Raw genomic sequence first — 17,852 nt, forward strand, 5'->3', positions numbered from 1 at the left:
AATTGTTCTTGAAACCTTTGGGCACGGGGGCCAAATTACTTCGAATTTGAAGTATTTTGGAGCTGGGTACTGAGATTGTACTCAGTTTGGCTGCGAGGTTTTTGGTCCTTTGGTAATGGGAGCGGGAACTGGAGCAAATCAGAAGCATCTTCAACCACAAAAACCCTAGGTAGGTACTCAACATCAAATTGATAAATTCTGTTATTCTGAATGGTTATATCCTGTTAAAAATTTTAAATTTAAGGCTTTACAAACTGGCATCATAGCTTGGGTTCAAATTCTTTCGGACCTCATAGGCCCTACTTAATGAGATTCCATGATAGGGTGTTGACCCTGGTCCCACTAGGAGGGGTGGAGGTATTACCCACTGTTTATCCTCCAAAATTTGGAGTCATGGGAGGATTGTGCGAGTCATGCTCCCCTGGACGTGTGATGATGACTGTTGGATGCCTACTGGGAAGTCAGGTCAATATAGTCGACGCTGTCATCCTTAGGGTCTATGAATAGTTAGATCAGTATAGCTGACGCCATGACATACTCTAGTAGTGGATGGATAGGATGGCAGCGGAAGAGAATATGGCGGATAAGATGATTCTAGAATAGCTTGAGAGCCTAGTTGGGATAGGGCATAACTAATAAATTTATAAACCTATAAATATTCAAACATAAATTCAATCTTGAGGTGTAGTCCTTACATAATCACACTAATCACTAAAACAATTACTAATATATGATATAAACCCTAACTTCGGGACGAAGTTTTTTGAAGGGAGGAAGTAATGTAATGACCCATTTTGGATTTATAAGCAAAAATGTATTAGTAAATATATAATATATGCATATGATAACTACATATGCATACATCGCATGTCTTATGCTAGTATACTTATTAAATAATTACGAAAGATGTTTAAACGAAGGATAAAGGGATTAAGTACCTAAAATCATTATGAGAAATATTGCCTAAAATTCGACACTCTCAAAATATATATATTAAAAGATTTTTGTAGTTATAAAGTTATTTAATAAAATTTACACTTCCAATCCTGTTAATGTAAATATGTATAAATATTCATTTTAATTAAAATATTATAATTAAAATATTAAAAGTTAAAAATAATTATTTAATATAACAAACACTTAATAATATGCCTTGGTATAACTATTCATTGTATTTAAATAATATAATTAAAAATGTAAAAGTTAATGTTATGTATTTAACATAACAACTATCTTCTATGTATATATTCACTTATACAAATAAACACTTGGAGGTTACTCGTAACTATATGACTAAGCAAATAAAAATCTCGAGAGGGTAGTGGATGAGACGACAACCGCCTAAGAAAACTTATTTATCCATGTACACAAAGAGATCGAGAAAAGGGGAAAAAGAACAGAGGGAAATGCGGAATTGAAGATTGAATTGCTGAGCTACAAGATTGAAATTGAGAATCGGAGATCTGAACTAAGAGACTGAAATTGAGAATTGGAGATTTGAGCAAATGTTCTTGAAACTTTTGGGCACGGGGGCCAAATTACTTTGAATTTGAAGTATTTTGGAGCTGGGTACAGAGATTGTACCCAATTTGGCTAGGAGGTTTTTGATCTTTTAGTAACGGGAGCGGGAATTGGAGCAAATAAGAAGCATCTTCAACCACCAAAACCCCACATAGGTACTCAACATCAAATTGATAAATTCTGATATTCTAAATGGTTATATCTTGTTAAATTTTTAAATTTAAGGCTTTACAAACTGGTATCAGAGCTTGGGTTCGAACTCTTTCAGGCCTCATGGGCCCTCCTCAATGAGATTCCATGATAGGGTGTTGACCCTGGTCCCACTAGGAGGGGTGGAGGTATTACCCACCGTTTATCTTCCAAAACCTGGAGTCATGGGAAAACTCTGTGAGCGTGACGTGTGATGATGACTGCCGGATGCCTACTAGGAAGTCAGGTTGATATAGTCGATGCTGTCATCCTTAGGGTCTATGAATAATTAGATTAGTATAGCTGACACCATGGCATACTCCAGTAGAGAACGGATAGGATGGAAGTGGAAGAGAATATGAAGGATAGGATGATTCTAGAATAACTTAAGAGCTTAGTTGGGACATGGTATAACTATTAAATTTATAAACCTATAAATATTCAAACAGAAATTCAACCTTGAGGTGTAATCCTTACATAATCACACTAATCACTAAAACAATTACTAATATATTATATAAACCCTAATTTTGGGACGAAGTTTTCTGAAGGGAGGAAGTAATGTAATGGCCCATTTTGGATTTATAAGCAAAAAGGTATTAGTAAACATATGATATATGCATATGATAGCTAAATATGCATACATCGCATGTCTTACACTAGTATACTTATTAAATAATTACGAAAGATGTTTAAACGAAGGATAAAGGGTTAAGTTCCTAAAATCATTAAGAAGGGAAATATTGCCTAAAATTCGACACTCTCAAAATATATATATTAAAAGATTTTCGTAATTATAAGGTTATTTAATAAAATTTACACTTCCAATCCTGTTAATGTAAATATGTATAAATATTCATTTTAATTTAAATATTATAATTAAAATATTGAAAGTTAAAAATAATTATTCAATATAACAAACACTTAATACTATCCCTTGGTATAACTATTCATTGTATTTAAATAATATAATTAAAAATGTAAAGTTAATGTTATGTATTTGTCATGACAAATACCTTCTATGTATATATTCACTTATAGGAATAAACACGTGGAGGTTACATGTAACTATATGACTAAGCAAATAAAAATCTGGTGAGAGCAGTGGATGAGACGACAATCGCCTAAGAAAACTTATTTATCCATGTACGCAGAGAGATCGAGAAAAGGAGAAAAAGAATAGAGGAAAACGCGGAACTGAAGATTGAATTGCTGAGCTGAGAGATTGAAATTGAGAATTGGAGATCTAAACTAAGAGATTGAAATTGAGAATTGGAGATCTAAATTGAGAGACTAAAATTGAGAATTGGAGATCTAAACTGAGAGACTGAAATTGAGAATTGGGAAAAAGAACAGTGGGAAACACAGAACTGAAGATTGAATTATTGAGCTGAGAGTTTGAAATTGAGAATTGGAGATCTGAACTGAGAGACGAAAACTGAGAGTTGGAGATTTGAGCAATTGTTCTTGAAACTTTTGGGCACAGGGGCTAAATTACTTCGAATTTGAAGTATTTTGGAGCTGGGTACCGAGATTGTACCCAATTTAGCTAGGAGGTTTTTGGTCTTTTGGTAACGAGAGCAGGAACTGGAGCAAATTAGAAGCATCTTCAACCACAAAAACCATAGGTAAGTACTCAACATCAAATTGATAAATTCTGATATTCTGAATGGTTATATCATGTTAAAAGTTTTAAATTTAAGGCTTTACAATAGACTATGAGGAGACATTTGCACCTATCCTCAAATATGCATCTATGAGGGCGGTCATTTCTATTGCTTCAGAGATGGAGTGGAGGATACATCAGATGGATGTGAAGATCACCTTCCTCAATGGCGTGATTGAGGAAGAGGTGTATATTGAGTAACCTTAGGGCTTTGAGGTGCATGTGTGGGAGTCTCATGTATGCAGACTAAAGAAGGCTTTATAAGGACTCAAGCAAGCGCCTTGCACATGGTACTCCAAGATTGATGGGTACCTACTTCGATTGGGCTTCAACAAGAGTGAGGTGGACTCAAACTTGTACTATGTACTTGTTGAGGGCGAGCATCTCATCTTGGTCCTCTATGTTAATGATCTCTTATTGACAAGATCAGAGAGGCTCATTGGGATGTGCAAGGAGGACCTTGCTTTGGAGTTTGAGATGAAGGACATTGGTTTTATGCATTACTTCTTGGGATTGGAGGTGTGGCAACAACCAAGAGAGATTTTACTAGGGCAAGGCAAGTCCTCCATCTAGATTTTGAGGAAATTTAGGAAGGAGGATTGTAGGTCGATGTCTACACCTATGATCACCAATTTGAGGAAGCTAAGTGCTTCTGAGGATGAGTTGGTGGTGTTAGAGTCAGTGTTTGCATACTGCCATCAATGATCAAAACTCCTCTTTTATATCATATTAGGGTCCCATTCTGAAATTTTTGTCATTCCACCTAGGTCCTCATTCAAAAATTTACTCACTGATGGTAGCCCTATGTCAAAAGCCCTACTCTCCCAAAAAATCAATATTTGTTGGCCCACCTTCTTGTGTCTTACTCACTGTTTTCAAAACTGGTCGACTCGGAACCGACTCGGCCGAGTTGGTCCGAGCCAGGCCAAAAAAAATTGACTTGGCCTTGGATTCGGTTCGGCCGGCCGGGTTAATACCGAGCCAACATTAACCCAGCCGAGTTAGAAAAAGAGGCCCAGGCTACGGATGAATTGCCTGGAATAACTTAAGTATCATTAGTCAAAAGATTCAATGTTCTTTCGAAAACTGAATTCACTGTGACATTTTAACATGCAAACGAACTTTCTGATTATTGGCTATTTGAATCGCAAATGATAGACTAGGAGCCTACAGAATCGGAAATTGAATCCCATAGAAAACTGGGTTTCACCTTGCAAAATGTATAGTTTCTAAAACACAACTCGAACATCAATATTTGATGCAGAAGTGTGTGTTAGTTGTAATATTTGTTGCAGAAGTGTGAGTTGACTAGCTGCATATAGCACATCACCAAATCCCACTAACCTCACAAAGACCACGACCTTTCACATATCCTCTTTTGAAAAGTATTGACACAAATGTGTCAATTTCAAGCCTAAAGGAAATTTAGAGACAAACATAATTACAGTAATAGAAGAATCTCTCCGTTCGATGAAGTACAAATTAATATAATTATAAATCCAATAATTTGTTCATTTTCTCCTTCTTGTCACCACACCTTCTACAATAGTTGTTCTGATCCATGAAATATCATCAGCAATGCCTAAGTTTTATAGAATAATGTGCCATCCACTCCTTTGATGCATCATGCAATAGGCACAGTTTATGTCCCATGCATAGAAATGTTTTTCTCTATGCATCTTCCTTTTCCTCCAAAACAGAATTCAAGGATTAACCGGACATCCAAAATAGAACATGGAGATTAAGGGTAATTTAATAAAGCCACTTGAAGTGGACGAACAGACTGATACTGCTTAACTAAAAAAAAGCAATTTCATCCTTACTGTGCAAATTTTTGGATTGAATTTTCCATGTTCTAATAATCAAAATATCTTGCATCATTTGTTATGTGTTTTTGTTTTGATATCGGTTCTCTACATCATCATCATGTATGTATTGGACAATGCACTGGGTGCCATTTTGATATAATGGATATATACATGAGCCTGCTTTGATCATATGTTGTCTTCTATCTATATTCTAATGCTATGTGTTTGGAAACATGAATGAAAATCTTTAAAATTATGTTTTTTTATAAAAAAATTAAATATTTAATGTATTTTTTACAACGACCGAGTCATTGAAATCGAGCCGGCCGAGTTGATACCAAGTCGGAGTCGAAGTTGGAGTTGACCCGGCTGAGTCGGTGTCAGAGTTGGAGTTTTAAAACATTGGTCTTATTGAGCATACATTGATCATAAAAGCTCATTTCATCATGTTTTGTGTCAGTCAAGTCCACATGGAGTCTGATCATTCAAGGTCCCATCAGGTCACTAGTTTTCATTCTCCAAAGTCCAATAAAACACCATTTCACTGCATAAGGCCAGCAAAAAGTATGAGAGTGAACAAAATAATATCCCTTTTTCATTTAAAGAGGATTTGCAAATATGTGGCTATGCTTGCCCAAGTTCTAATTTTTATTTCAAGTATCAGTTCTATTTCAGATTGTAATTTTATTTCAAAAAATAGAGATGTAATATTTTTTCCAATTTATGTAATTTTATGTTCATTATATGTAATAAGTTACTATTCCTGAGCTGTCAACTAAGAAAAATATGTGCCAACTCCATCCAAAGCAAAATCAAATGTGAAGAGTGCCAACACTCTAGCATCATCCACCTGCAAAGAAGAAAGTCAGAAAGGAAATTAGCAACCATTTCAAAAGGAGAAGAGAAACATTAGAAAGTGGGTTTTTAAAGCTAATGATCAATTTCACTCATGTATAAAGGCCTTCCTAGCATCTAACCCAACTCCATTTGCCTCCTATCATTGCTTGAGCAAACCCCAAAGCACCATTCCTAGGCAACAAAATCCCTAGGCAGCCATACTACATACCTGTAATTAAATATCAAATCCTAAATCCCATACACATTTCACTCCCCTATCACTTCCCTAAATTCCCTAATCCCTTCCTCCACTCCCTAAATTTTTCCTACCCCATTCCCACTCCTATTTCCTAATCCCTAGGGTTTCAAGCAAGAGGAAAGAAAACACATAATGGAGGAAGAAAACAAAGATTTTTTAGAGGAAGAAGACCAAGAAGAAAGAAAACCACACAAAGGAGGAAGAATCTTGAGGTTTGAACCTACCAACACCAGAGAGTTAATGGCCTCACCTATGACAGTCACTTCCTTCAAGCATTTGGGATGTTTTGATTTTTGTGTGATGGTACAAAGAGTCCAAAGCCATCCTGTTTTGACTAGAGTGTTCATTTCAAATCTTGAAGACAATCAAGTGACCCTTGTTGGGGTAACCTTCACCATATCCTCAGACATTATTGCTGTTGCTACTGGAATACCTAATGTGGGTGAAAGGTGGTTTAAAGCTCAAAACCTAGATCATCAGTATTATGAGCCATATTTGAAGCCTCGATATAGAAATGAGAGAAAGGGATTCTTCCCTTTCATCTACCTTCTTGGTACATATGCTCCCATGATGAGAAGCATCGTGAAGTACTGTACTTGTGAAGGCAAATTTTCCAGACTTTATTCATACCATATCAGATTGCTCATGCACTTCACAAGAGTCAGAATGCTCAATATCCCTTATTATTTGTTTAGGAGCATTGAGAAAATGGCATACACAGTTCAGGGAAAAAGGTATGAGCAGCAAATGAACAGTCTTTTCCATCACTCTCTAATCAAGATCATTGTCCTCCATCACCTTAACTAGCTGAACATTGCATGGGACACTTTCATTGCCAATCATATTTTCACTGCTCCAAAACCTCCACATGCTCAAGATATGCCATCTTCATCTCATCCCACTGATCATCATGATGAAGACATACCCCCTCCATCTCAGCCCACTACATCTATCCCTCCATCATCTCAGCCTATTTCACCACCATCATCACCATTTCATGATCATGCAGGGTTACCTGGCAGAGCTGAGGTCATCAAGCCTAAGAGGGCAGATTTGAGCACATTGGCACATACTTATCAGAGAGGCCATAGGCAGGTGTTTGCCCCATAGATTGTGGGAGGGGCCTTGCCTTCTTCATCAACAAAGCAGGTACACAAAGGTAAAGAAAAGATGACAGAGGTAGAAATCTAGTAGCAGGAGGAGGACCTCCATGAGACAAAACAAGATTTTGAGCTTGTTGATCTAAGTGAGTAGGATGACTATGAGGACATTAGCATAGTCCTCAAGGGGAAGGATGCCAAGATTAGAGAACTCCAAACTAATCTTGACAAGGCCAGATTTGTCATTAACTTCTACAAGCAGGAGAATAAGCAGCTGAAGACAAAGCACTTCATTGATGAAGTGAAATTCATAAAAGCACAAAGAGAGGCAGAAAAGGCTAAGGCCTTACTTGATGAAGCATATGGAGAATATGATGATGAGTTGGAAGAACAAGTGCCAAGAAAAAGGCCAAGGACCAGAGGCCTAAAAAGAGCATTGGAACTAGAAAAACAGAAAGAAGCTGAACTAGCCAATGAGCTTACCCTAAATGAGCAAATGGCCATAATGATCAATGAAAATAGGGAGCATTGGCTTGAGAGGGTGAACAACCATCTTGAAAAGCTCCTAGACAAGGCTAAAAGGGAAAATGACATACAGAGGAGGATGGCAAAGTACTATTGCCAAAGAAGCCAAATAGCAAGGTCCAAGCTCAAGAAAATGAAGTCAAAGCTTGAAACCCTAAAGGTGCAAGAGGAGAAAGGAAAGTTGGATATCCTTGCTGAGGCCTCTTTCCATGCCTAGCACACTTCATCAACAGTTTATGCACCAATTTTGACAAGATTTGGGCACTTTTGACATTTTTGGGTCTTTTGCGCAACATTGGAGGTGAGGGCGCTGTGCATCTTCTTGAGGCCTCCAAATGGAAAACCAAGACTACCATTGGATTCAGAAGGCCAAGAACATACACTTTTGACTATTGGCACACCAAATTTGGACCATTGGACAGGGAGAAATGGCCAAAAAAACCTCAAAATTCACCTTTCTGCCCTCTTTTTCAGCTAGGTGCTGCGCACAGAAGCAGTCTTGGGAGATTGACCTTTTAGAGGGTCAAATCTTATCATTTTTGGGAAACAAGGGCATTTATGGAAAGTAGACAGTATAAGCTTTCCAATGAGCTATCCTGAGCTCAATTTGGACATCAGCAACCCCTTCAAAAATCAGCTTGAAGTTGGCGCTGCGCATAGGGCAAAATTCCCTGATTTTTTCACTGTTTTGCTCCAGTTTTGATTTTCACCTTTGGAAATCAATTTTCACTTATGTAATTGATGAAGTAAATGTAATTATCATGTTTTTACTGTTACCTAGGGTAAATACATTAGGTAAATGGACTCAATGAGGTGTAATGAAGCAATTATTTATTTCTTGCATGTAAACTTTTCTCATCACATGGAAGTGTTGAACTACGTTGGTGAATATTATGGGCATGATTTGCTAATTGTCGGGGTCATCCTGCTCAGGCATCAAACTGATGGAAACACTACACTAAATACAAATGTCAACAAGTGGCCAAAGATGGCCATAATATTGCAAAAAATTATAATGATAAAATATGCAATGGGAGTGCTAAAGCATCTCCAAAGAAAAAGCAAATAAAGAGCTGAAGAAAAGTTTTTACAAGAGATACAAAGAAGCTTGAGAAAACCCAAAAGAATAGAAATAAGCAAGGATCTTATGGAGGGAATCAAAATGGAAACAGTTTTATTTTCTGAAACAGGTATATCTTTCCAAAATGGCACCTACATTTTCATTTAAAAAAGGGAAACGACATCACACACACAAGGAAGCCATCCTTTTATAAGCTGATTCTCTTTTTTTCTTTGAAATCTAAAATGCATCATTTAAGATTCTGTTGTTTTCATTTAGTTTTGAACTTTTATGTTTGAGAGGCTTCCAAAAGATTTGGGCCCACAAAAACCTGAAATTATTTTATTGTTACAAGGAAATGTGGACAGCATAATTTTGGGCATGTAACCCATTTTGGAAAACACTTCGGTAATATTAACAGGGCTTTGTTTACCAGTTTTCATATTGGAAAGCATTCCAGTACAGAATCTGAGGGTTTGGTAACATAGATGGTGGCAGTGCGGGCCAGAAATATTTCTTCAACTGTAACTAATTTAATGGTTGAAAGGCTTTACTTTCATTTTCTGGTCCAAAATCATGTTCTTGTTTAGAAAAAAAATTAGAATTATGATGATTTCACATGACATGGTTTTGGGTTATAACTGAAATGTAGCAGTTATTTATTTTGTGCATGTAAACTTTTCCCATCACATAGCATTGTTGAACTACGTTGGTGAATATTATGGGCATGATTTGCTCATTGTCGGGGTCATCCTGCTCACATGGCACTAAACTGATGGAAACACTACACTAATTATGAATGTCAACAAGTGGTCAAAGATGGCCATAATATTGTAAAAAATATAATGATAAAATCTGCAATGGGAGTGCTAAAGCATCTCCAAAGAAAAAGCAAATAAAGAGCTGGAGAAAAACTGACTTTACAAGAGATACAAAGAAGCATGATAAAGCCCAAAAGAATCAAAATAAGCAAGTCTCTTAAGGAGGGAATCAAAATCGAAAACTTAAACTCAAAATAGTGTTACACAGTAGATTGCCTGACATTATAACTCAAGAAAAAGTTGGTGATAAGCCTCACACTATCAAACAGTTGGGAAGTCTTAAGCCTACGTTGTATGACTGATCCTGTTGTAGAAACTTGGATGAGGCCTCTTGTGGTGACCTGGTATATTCTGTGCAAGTACATATTGTTTCACTGCCATGGTTGCCGCATGTCTAGGTAGTGGGAAATACACTAGAAAAAGAAACATGACTAGGTGATGACTGGGATGTCTCATAAATTGACATATCAGAGAAAGATGGTTAGGGTGGCTAGTAGGTACGATGGCTACAGTTTCCATCCACCACTGGCTACTCAGTGAATGATTGTTGTGCCATGAGCCTTTACTTTGGCATGAAGCTTTTATTGTTTCATTTGGTTCTCTATTTCAAGGCATTTACTATGGCCAGTGATGATATTTTCTTTATTACTTAGTATGCAGATGCCATGAATTTAATGTTAGACATTATGATATTTATTGCTATTGGCATGCACAGTCTCTATCATTAATCTGTATAAAATGGTGGCTGTTTGTCAACATCAGCTGGAGGCTAATCTGATGTGAGCTTTGTAGTTTTATTAGTATCAGATAATAAGAAATCCATTTTCAAAAAGAATGAAGGAAAGAAAGAGAATTTGAACAAGCATCAACAATAAAAGTATCAATTCAACAAATACTGATTATTAAAATACAGAAAAATACCCATTATCTCTGACTGCACGCCTTGATGCTGCTCTTGCCTCACCAGGCTTTCCTTCATTTTTCTTGTCCATTTCACGAGCCTAATAAACACAAAATTGTTACCTAGAATCTATGAATATAAAGACATTAAAAAAATACAGATTGAAAACTCAGATTTTTTGAGGGTAAGTTGAACATACCTTCCACTTGAACTTGTCATCAAGCATACTTTTTTGAGCATCTGCCAACTTCCCAACAAATCTCCAAATGTCCTCACCTGAAAAATTAAGAGGAACCAAATACAAGCAGTAAGACTTGGTCAAATGGAAGGATTAGGAGATGGATTGCAGTCACAAGACCCTTCCGAATATGTAGCTACACTAAAATCTAATAACAAAAGCACATGAAAAGAAGGTAACTCAGCTTCTAAAAAGCTAGGTCTGAAGTAGAGGAATATCTCATTAAATGAAAGAGATTTCAACAAGAGCCGTTAGGAAAAAGAAAGATAATAAAATTTAAAAAGTAATGGAGAGAGGTGTTTTGCCAACCAATTAAAAAATAGTATTAATATGAGAATTAGAGACTGGTAACCCCACGGATTGACAAAGACAAATATGGCAGCAGGATAGGTAAAAGAGTTCTGGTAATTATCTGTACAATCATAGATTATATGGATAGACAAGATTTCTTATTTAATTCTGGGTACTTATATATCAATAATCTATCAAATTTAATATTGGCACAAGTAAAAGAAACATTATGTTAAAGAGCGAGTCCACACTCACAGTATCGAGAACTCAGAACCACTTGATCTTTCCCAATGGCCTCGACTCTTAGAAGAGTTGCAGCAGATGGTTAGCATCCACTCAGGATCAAACATCTTGGTCCCATCAGTCCCAGGTTCTATTAAGATGAGATTATCAAACAGTGTATCATCCCCATCATGATCAATGAATTTGCAGGGGAGTCCTCTTCTCATTCTAGTTCCAGCTCTAATGTTACTTGACATCCCCATTTTAAGTTTGACATTGCATTTCCTTTCTATATGTATTACTTTTGAGTACTATTATCTAGCTTGTGTACTTTTTGGTTTCTGTAGATTGGGTTTAGAGTTGCTTTTCCTCCTGCAAATCAATGGCTATGGCAACCTCTCCTCTCCTCCTTGACTCTCCTTCTCCTCTCCAAAAGCTTGAGCGAAGAATGAATGAGAGAATCCCTTGCCTTTTCCCTTTTTGTTTTCTCTAAATGAAGAGAACCCTAACCCTCGAGATCTAATGACTGAGATTAAATCTCAGCTCATTAGATCAATGGTGGAGATCATTCCCTCTCTTGACCTCTTTTTACATGTGGTGCCTCTCATTAATGAGTCCCTTAGTCACCAATTAAAGTCTTGTACCTTGTGCATTTTTTCTCTCATAAAGTCAACATTAAATTATAGAGTGACTTTAATAATAAAAGACACTTTGTACTTTTTCTCCCTAAAGTCACATTTAAAACATGAAGTGACTTTATTAAAAAGTACCTAGCACACGTACCACCTCGTTAAGCGACTTTACTCCATGACCTTCATAAAACTCATAATGTCACATGACAAAAAGGTTATTAAGGTGTTTTCTTAGGCCAAAGGATAAATACCTAGGAAACACTTCCTTGGTACCATTTTTCTCAACACTATGTACTTACATTGGATGTACCAAAACAATAGGAATCACAATTTAAATTGGGAATCACGACTTCAAATCAGATGAGCTTTCCAGAAAGCCAATCCAATCCATCCCAACTAAAACTCAGGTTGACCAAGTTTGACTTGGAAAACTAAGTCAAAATCAAGACTTTCAATCAGATCAACAATTTTGAATTACATGTCAAATTGGATTGGGCCAATATGCCTTTAAAAGAAATTTTTTGTGGGGTTTCATTCATTTTTTCTTGTCTATTTGAGCTAGTTTCTCCTCTGTTAGGTGACTGAGTGATGAATAATGACCAATGGTGACAAATATTAAATAAAGCAATAAGAGGTCTAAATAATCCATCCAAGGTCATCCACCGATGTTGCTAGAAATCAAGTGATGGTTCCAAGCAAAGTTCCTCATCCATAAGCTGTCGTTGATATTCCACTAGATAGTTTATCACAACAAATCTGATAAAATTATGCTTATAATCCAAAATCTACACTATGAGGGTTAATTTCTCCTTAGATTTTTGGATTCGTTAATTACTGTGTTATGCTTATGCATGCAATAGATAAAATATGTAGAAAATAGAGAACAACAAAATAAAACTCACAAACCACAAATTAACACAATGTATAACTTGGGAAACCTAAGTTGCACAAAATGCCAAAACATCTAGAAGTTTCCGAAACGGGTACAGCTGGAAATGTGACCCTCGGAAAATAGAAACATTTCCCGAAATGTTACACACACACACACAAATATGTTAATAACACATTTGCAAGAAAAGAAAGAACAAGATACATAAATGACATTCTAGAAAGAAAACCAAGTCTATATTAACTCTCACAGATGATTACCTGATGCAAAAATCCAAAATTAGCCTTTATAGATGAGGTTGTACATCATGGGGCTATATGTGCTAAAATTGAAATAAAATATGAGCTAAGGACAACTATTGACTACATATTAGTAATCATTACAATCCTCATCCCCATTAACAAAAATGGAACAAGATGCTTGTTCAACAAAAGAGGCAACTCTACTGGTACTTCCAGTTCCACTCACATCACCACTAATATCAAGAGCAGCAAGACATGACTCTAAGTTTGGACATTTTGCTTCCACATCTCAATCTTTATGAGGTCCACTTGTATATTCTTCATCCCTATGAGACACAAGGCTTAGGTCAAATGTCCATATACAAGATCCTCAACTTTCTGCAATCCTAGCATACTGCGCTTCACAAAGTTTTTATTTTTTAAATGAAATTAGTTTATCAGAGAAATGAACCTTACAAAAAATGTTTAACTAAGTATTTTTTGGACCACAAAAGGGATCCACGCCCTTCTTGGCTGCTTGAGCGGGCCCGAACACCTACTTAACTCACTAAAATGCTGTAGTTTTTGGTCAAAATGGCTCCAAAATGTTGCGGACCATATTGTACAATGTTTATTACTAACAATGTTTCAGGGTTGTTTTGACATTTCAGTATGTTTCTAGTACCGATATGCTATCGAAAGAGGCATTTTGTGCAACATAATGCAAAACCCTTTCGGGAGAAAACCCAATTAGAAGGTGAGGCGACTTTGCTCTTTTTCTCTCGATGGAAATGAATGCAAGTACAAAGGAGTGAAGCTTGTGGCTTGTCGGTTACTACAATGTACAAAACCTCTCTGTTCTCTTTCCCTATCCACTCTCAGCTACTCTGCTCATCTATGGAACAAAATGCACTCGAATAGAATGGAACCCCTTTTCTTCTTAGTGGCCTAGCCATAACATAACTCGATAGCCTACTAGTGGTTAAGTTTGACTCCTTCAACTCTTAGCTAGAGTTACAATATGGACTCTTCTAGAGTCTTCTTCATCATGATCACATGGCTACACCCTTTCCCATAAATAATGGGGGCTGATGTGGAATCCTATTGAATTATGGTGGTCAAAAGAGGAAGGTCAACTTTAGAGTGGCATAAAATTTGTTACGAACTTTGATTGAGGTGATTCTTACACCATTGGAGGATAAAAAGGCATAAAAGGAAAATTTTTACCCCCAAAAAATGCCATTTAATGCCTCAAATTTCTTATGAAAGGTTTTAGACCCTAATTTTCCAAATTGGGACCCACTGATAAAAATGGTGTTGTGAGTTGATTCTTCTACTTTTTCACTTTGACAACATCAAGATGGATGACAAATAATATAATGATATAATTTGGATCACACCTCCCCATTTTGTTAGGCGTTTGGTCCCCAAAAGCTTCCACTGAATGGGGTGAGGAAATTTTTTGTCCACCTTCTCTTGGGTGTACCATTAAGCTTTGCATGGAAGTTGTTCTTTCAACCCAATCTGTGAAAGATCATGCTGCCCTGGTTTTGTAGTTTTAGACCTCTTTTGCAAAACTATATCCTTTGGGTACTATGTCCGAGCATCTAGTGCCAAATCCTCTACAGAAGGTAGCACCTGTTCCTCTTCCTAATCTACTGTGGAAGGCGCATTAAGTTTTAGATTCTTTACATTCATCACCAAGTAAAAGCACATGTATGGAGGTAGACTTACTTTATAGGCATTATCTCCCACCTTTTCTAGTATCTCAAAGGGACCATATCGTAGTGTCTTGATTTTCTTACTAGGACCCTGTAGCCTCTCCTTGTTCAACTGTAACCATACTCTGTCTTCCACCTTGAAGGACATCTCTGTTCTGTGCAGATCATGCTTGGCCTTACATTTTTCCTATGACTTTCGCAGTGTCTCATGTACTTTTATATGGATCTGCTTGATATTCTCAACAATTTTTTTTACCCTAAAGGCATACTGTTGGAAATAATACTGAGAGGGGGGGTGAATCAGTATTATCAAGTCAATTATTTTTCATTTCATAATCAGATTTGCATACGCTACTTCAGTTAGTGAAAACAACGTATATATGCAACTGCAGTTAAGGAAACTCACGTATAGCTTGCAGACTTATGAGTTAATTTATTCTCAGATGTTGATCATTAATCTGTGTGTTAGAACCATATAAACAGTAACTAGGAATAGAAAAACAAAACAGAGATTCACACACAAGAACACAAGATATAAGGTGGAAACCCAATGTGGGTGAAAACCACCTGCTGCAATTCGTCTCTATCTTCTTTCAATTAGAAACTTCATTTTACAATGTTTTTGTACTGGTGTAGTGTTATACCAGTACGCAGGCTTCTACCTGCAGAAGGCTAAAACCTTCTCTCGTTTTCCAGTTTCTCCTGGAAGGGAGCTACAACCCCCTTAGCTCTTGTACTAGCTGATGTACTAGTACGTAGGTGCTCACCTACAGAAGGCTACAACCTTCTCTTTTCTTCCAGGGACCACGTTTCATAATTTTTCAGACTGGATCCATCAATAACAATAATCAAACATCAAATACATCTGCATCAATCAATCTCCTTTGCTCCAATCAAAATTGAGTCAAACAATTACTTTTCTGAACGCTGTAACCAGAATACAGTAACAGTAACCAGAAACCAATCCTGAACCCAAAACACTGCAGCAATAAACAGAAGTAGCTAAAACATATTTCATGAGATGTACGCTACTTCAATATGTAGAACCTGCGTGCATATGCTACTGTATTAAGGCCAACCTGGGTATATGCTATTTTAAATTATCGAACCAGCGTGTATACGCGCCTTTGCTTCGCTGAACCTGCGTACAGATCTATAAAAGATAATCTTACCCTTTTCAGTTATTCAGACATTAGTAATACCCAGATCATCAGATTTATAGATCAAGTCATGCGTCAAATATAACGGATCAAATCACACAAAGATACTTCTCATCAAGCCTTAAGATCTTGACCCATCAATAGAACTTGTCCTTCTTCTTGCGCTCAGGTTCCTCCTTGATTCAGATCCAGCTATGCACCATAACCCAATGACCAGTATTCCAGATCTTGCACTTCATAAGATATTCAATGCTTGAGTGAATCCCTTTACCTAATGATCTCTTCCCTTTTATAGTCTTAGGCCTTACTTAATACCATGGTCCAAAACCATAGAGAATCAATACCATGGACCCAATACCTGGGTTCAACACATCGGACGAGATACGATGGTCCAAAACCATAGGTCCAAATACCAAGGACTAAATACTATGGACCAACAAATAAGTTTTCCCACATGTACGTGCTTTTCCTTGCATGAAAGTGCGTGCATACATATACGCGCCTTTTGATCGGATAACCCGCGAGTATACGCGACTTGGTTAAGAGGAACCTGCGTATATCTCTTTTTCCTTCATTCTGAGAGTCTAAACTAAGATCTGTCATCTGAGTGAGTTGCCATCAAGGACAACACCTGTGTCATAGCGTCAAACCAGTGTCATAACGCCAACAATCTCCCCCTTTGGACTTGATGGCAACCCCAAGTCACTCAAAGTCATTCCCCCCCTTGTCATCAAGGGCAAAGGGTGATGCTCCCCCTGAGTACATGCTGAAATCCCTGCTCTGCTGAGATGTACATGCTCCCCCTGACTGTAGGCAAGGTCTGCAAAAAGATGTTCTACAAGAAAGAACATGACTCTATATATCATAAATGACCTTCCTATCACCAAAGACTCTATTCATACATCCATCTCCCAACCAAGTGGGGATATACCAATATTGACTCATCCACCCAACCAAGTGGGGATACACCAAAAGTTTACACATGATAAAACAAGAACATTACATCATCCATCCCAGGCATAGTGGGGAAACCAACATAGGCCGTTACATGACCTTGATAATAAAAGAAATAGAGACTAAATATCTAAGACAAGACTATGATAGTCATCAACAACTAAGCAGCATCTGTCAATCATCATTCAGACCGACAACCATGATCTCCCTCTGCACCTGTTCCACCTGAACAAAAAAACAACTGTGAAATTGAACCAAGATCTTCTAAAATAATGCCAACAATGCATTATTAGAAGTATATGCTCCCCCTGAACCTGTGCCAGATGGTCTCTGTCAGACCCATATCAGACTCTTTTCATCCTGAGTCTGGCCCCACTGTTTGTCTTCAAACCATAATATACGCGACTGTGTCCATAGACACCTGCGTATGTACGCGGATACACTTCATGAAACTCGCGTACAACCACTGTTCTCTGAAACAGATAATTTCAACAGCAAGATGATGCATCGACTACTCCCAGCTTCTGTCTGAGATATTCAAATGTCTCCCTGGGCAGTGGTTTGGTGAATATATCAGCAACCTGTTCCTTGGAGGGAACATACTCCAATTTGACCTTTTGTTCAAGCACTTGTTCTCAGAGAAAATGATATTTGATAGGTATGTGCTTGGTCTTCAAATGCATGACTGGATTCTTTGAAATACTGATTGCACTTGTATTATCACAAAAAATGGAGATAGGTGGAGTACAAGTGATTTGAATGTCTTGCAATGTTTGCATCATCCAAAGGAGTTGTGTGTAGCAAGATGCAGCAGCCACATATTCTGCTTCAGCTGTA

At 37.2% G+C, this 17,852-nt stretch overlaps 1 protein-coding gene across 1 annotated transcript in view; it reads right to left on the reverse strand.

Moving 5' to 3' along the window:
• LOC149224891 (protein MOR1-like) overlaps positions 1-17,852 on the reverse strand; it is a 251,649-nt gene that overhangs the window by 20,024 nt on the left and 213,773 nt on the right. The window contains exons 40-41 of the mRNA XM_089386325.1: positions 10,887-10,963; positions 10,708-10,787 (exon numbers count right to left, since the gene is read on the reverse strand). Of these exons, the coding sequence (XP_089242451.1) occupies positions 10,708-10,787; positions 10,887-10,963 (157 nt within the window). The remainder of the gene's footprint in view (positions 1-10,707; positions 10,788-10,886; positions 10,964-17,852) is intronic.

The sequence above is a fragment of the Pinus tabuliformis genome, chromosome Q, assembly GCF_031772625.1.
Source record: "Pinus tabuliformis cultivar Carrire ecotype Pingquan chromosome Q, CPIR1, whole genome shotgun sequence".
In the NCBI taxonomy this organism is placed as follows: domain Eukaryota; kingdom Viridiplantae; phylum Streptophyta; class Pinopsida; order Pinales; family Pinaceae; genus Pinus; species Pinus tabuliformis.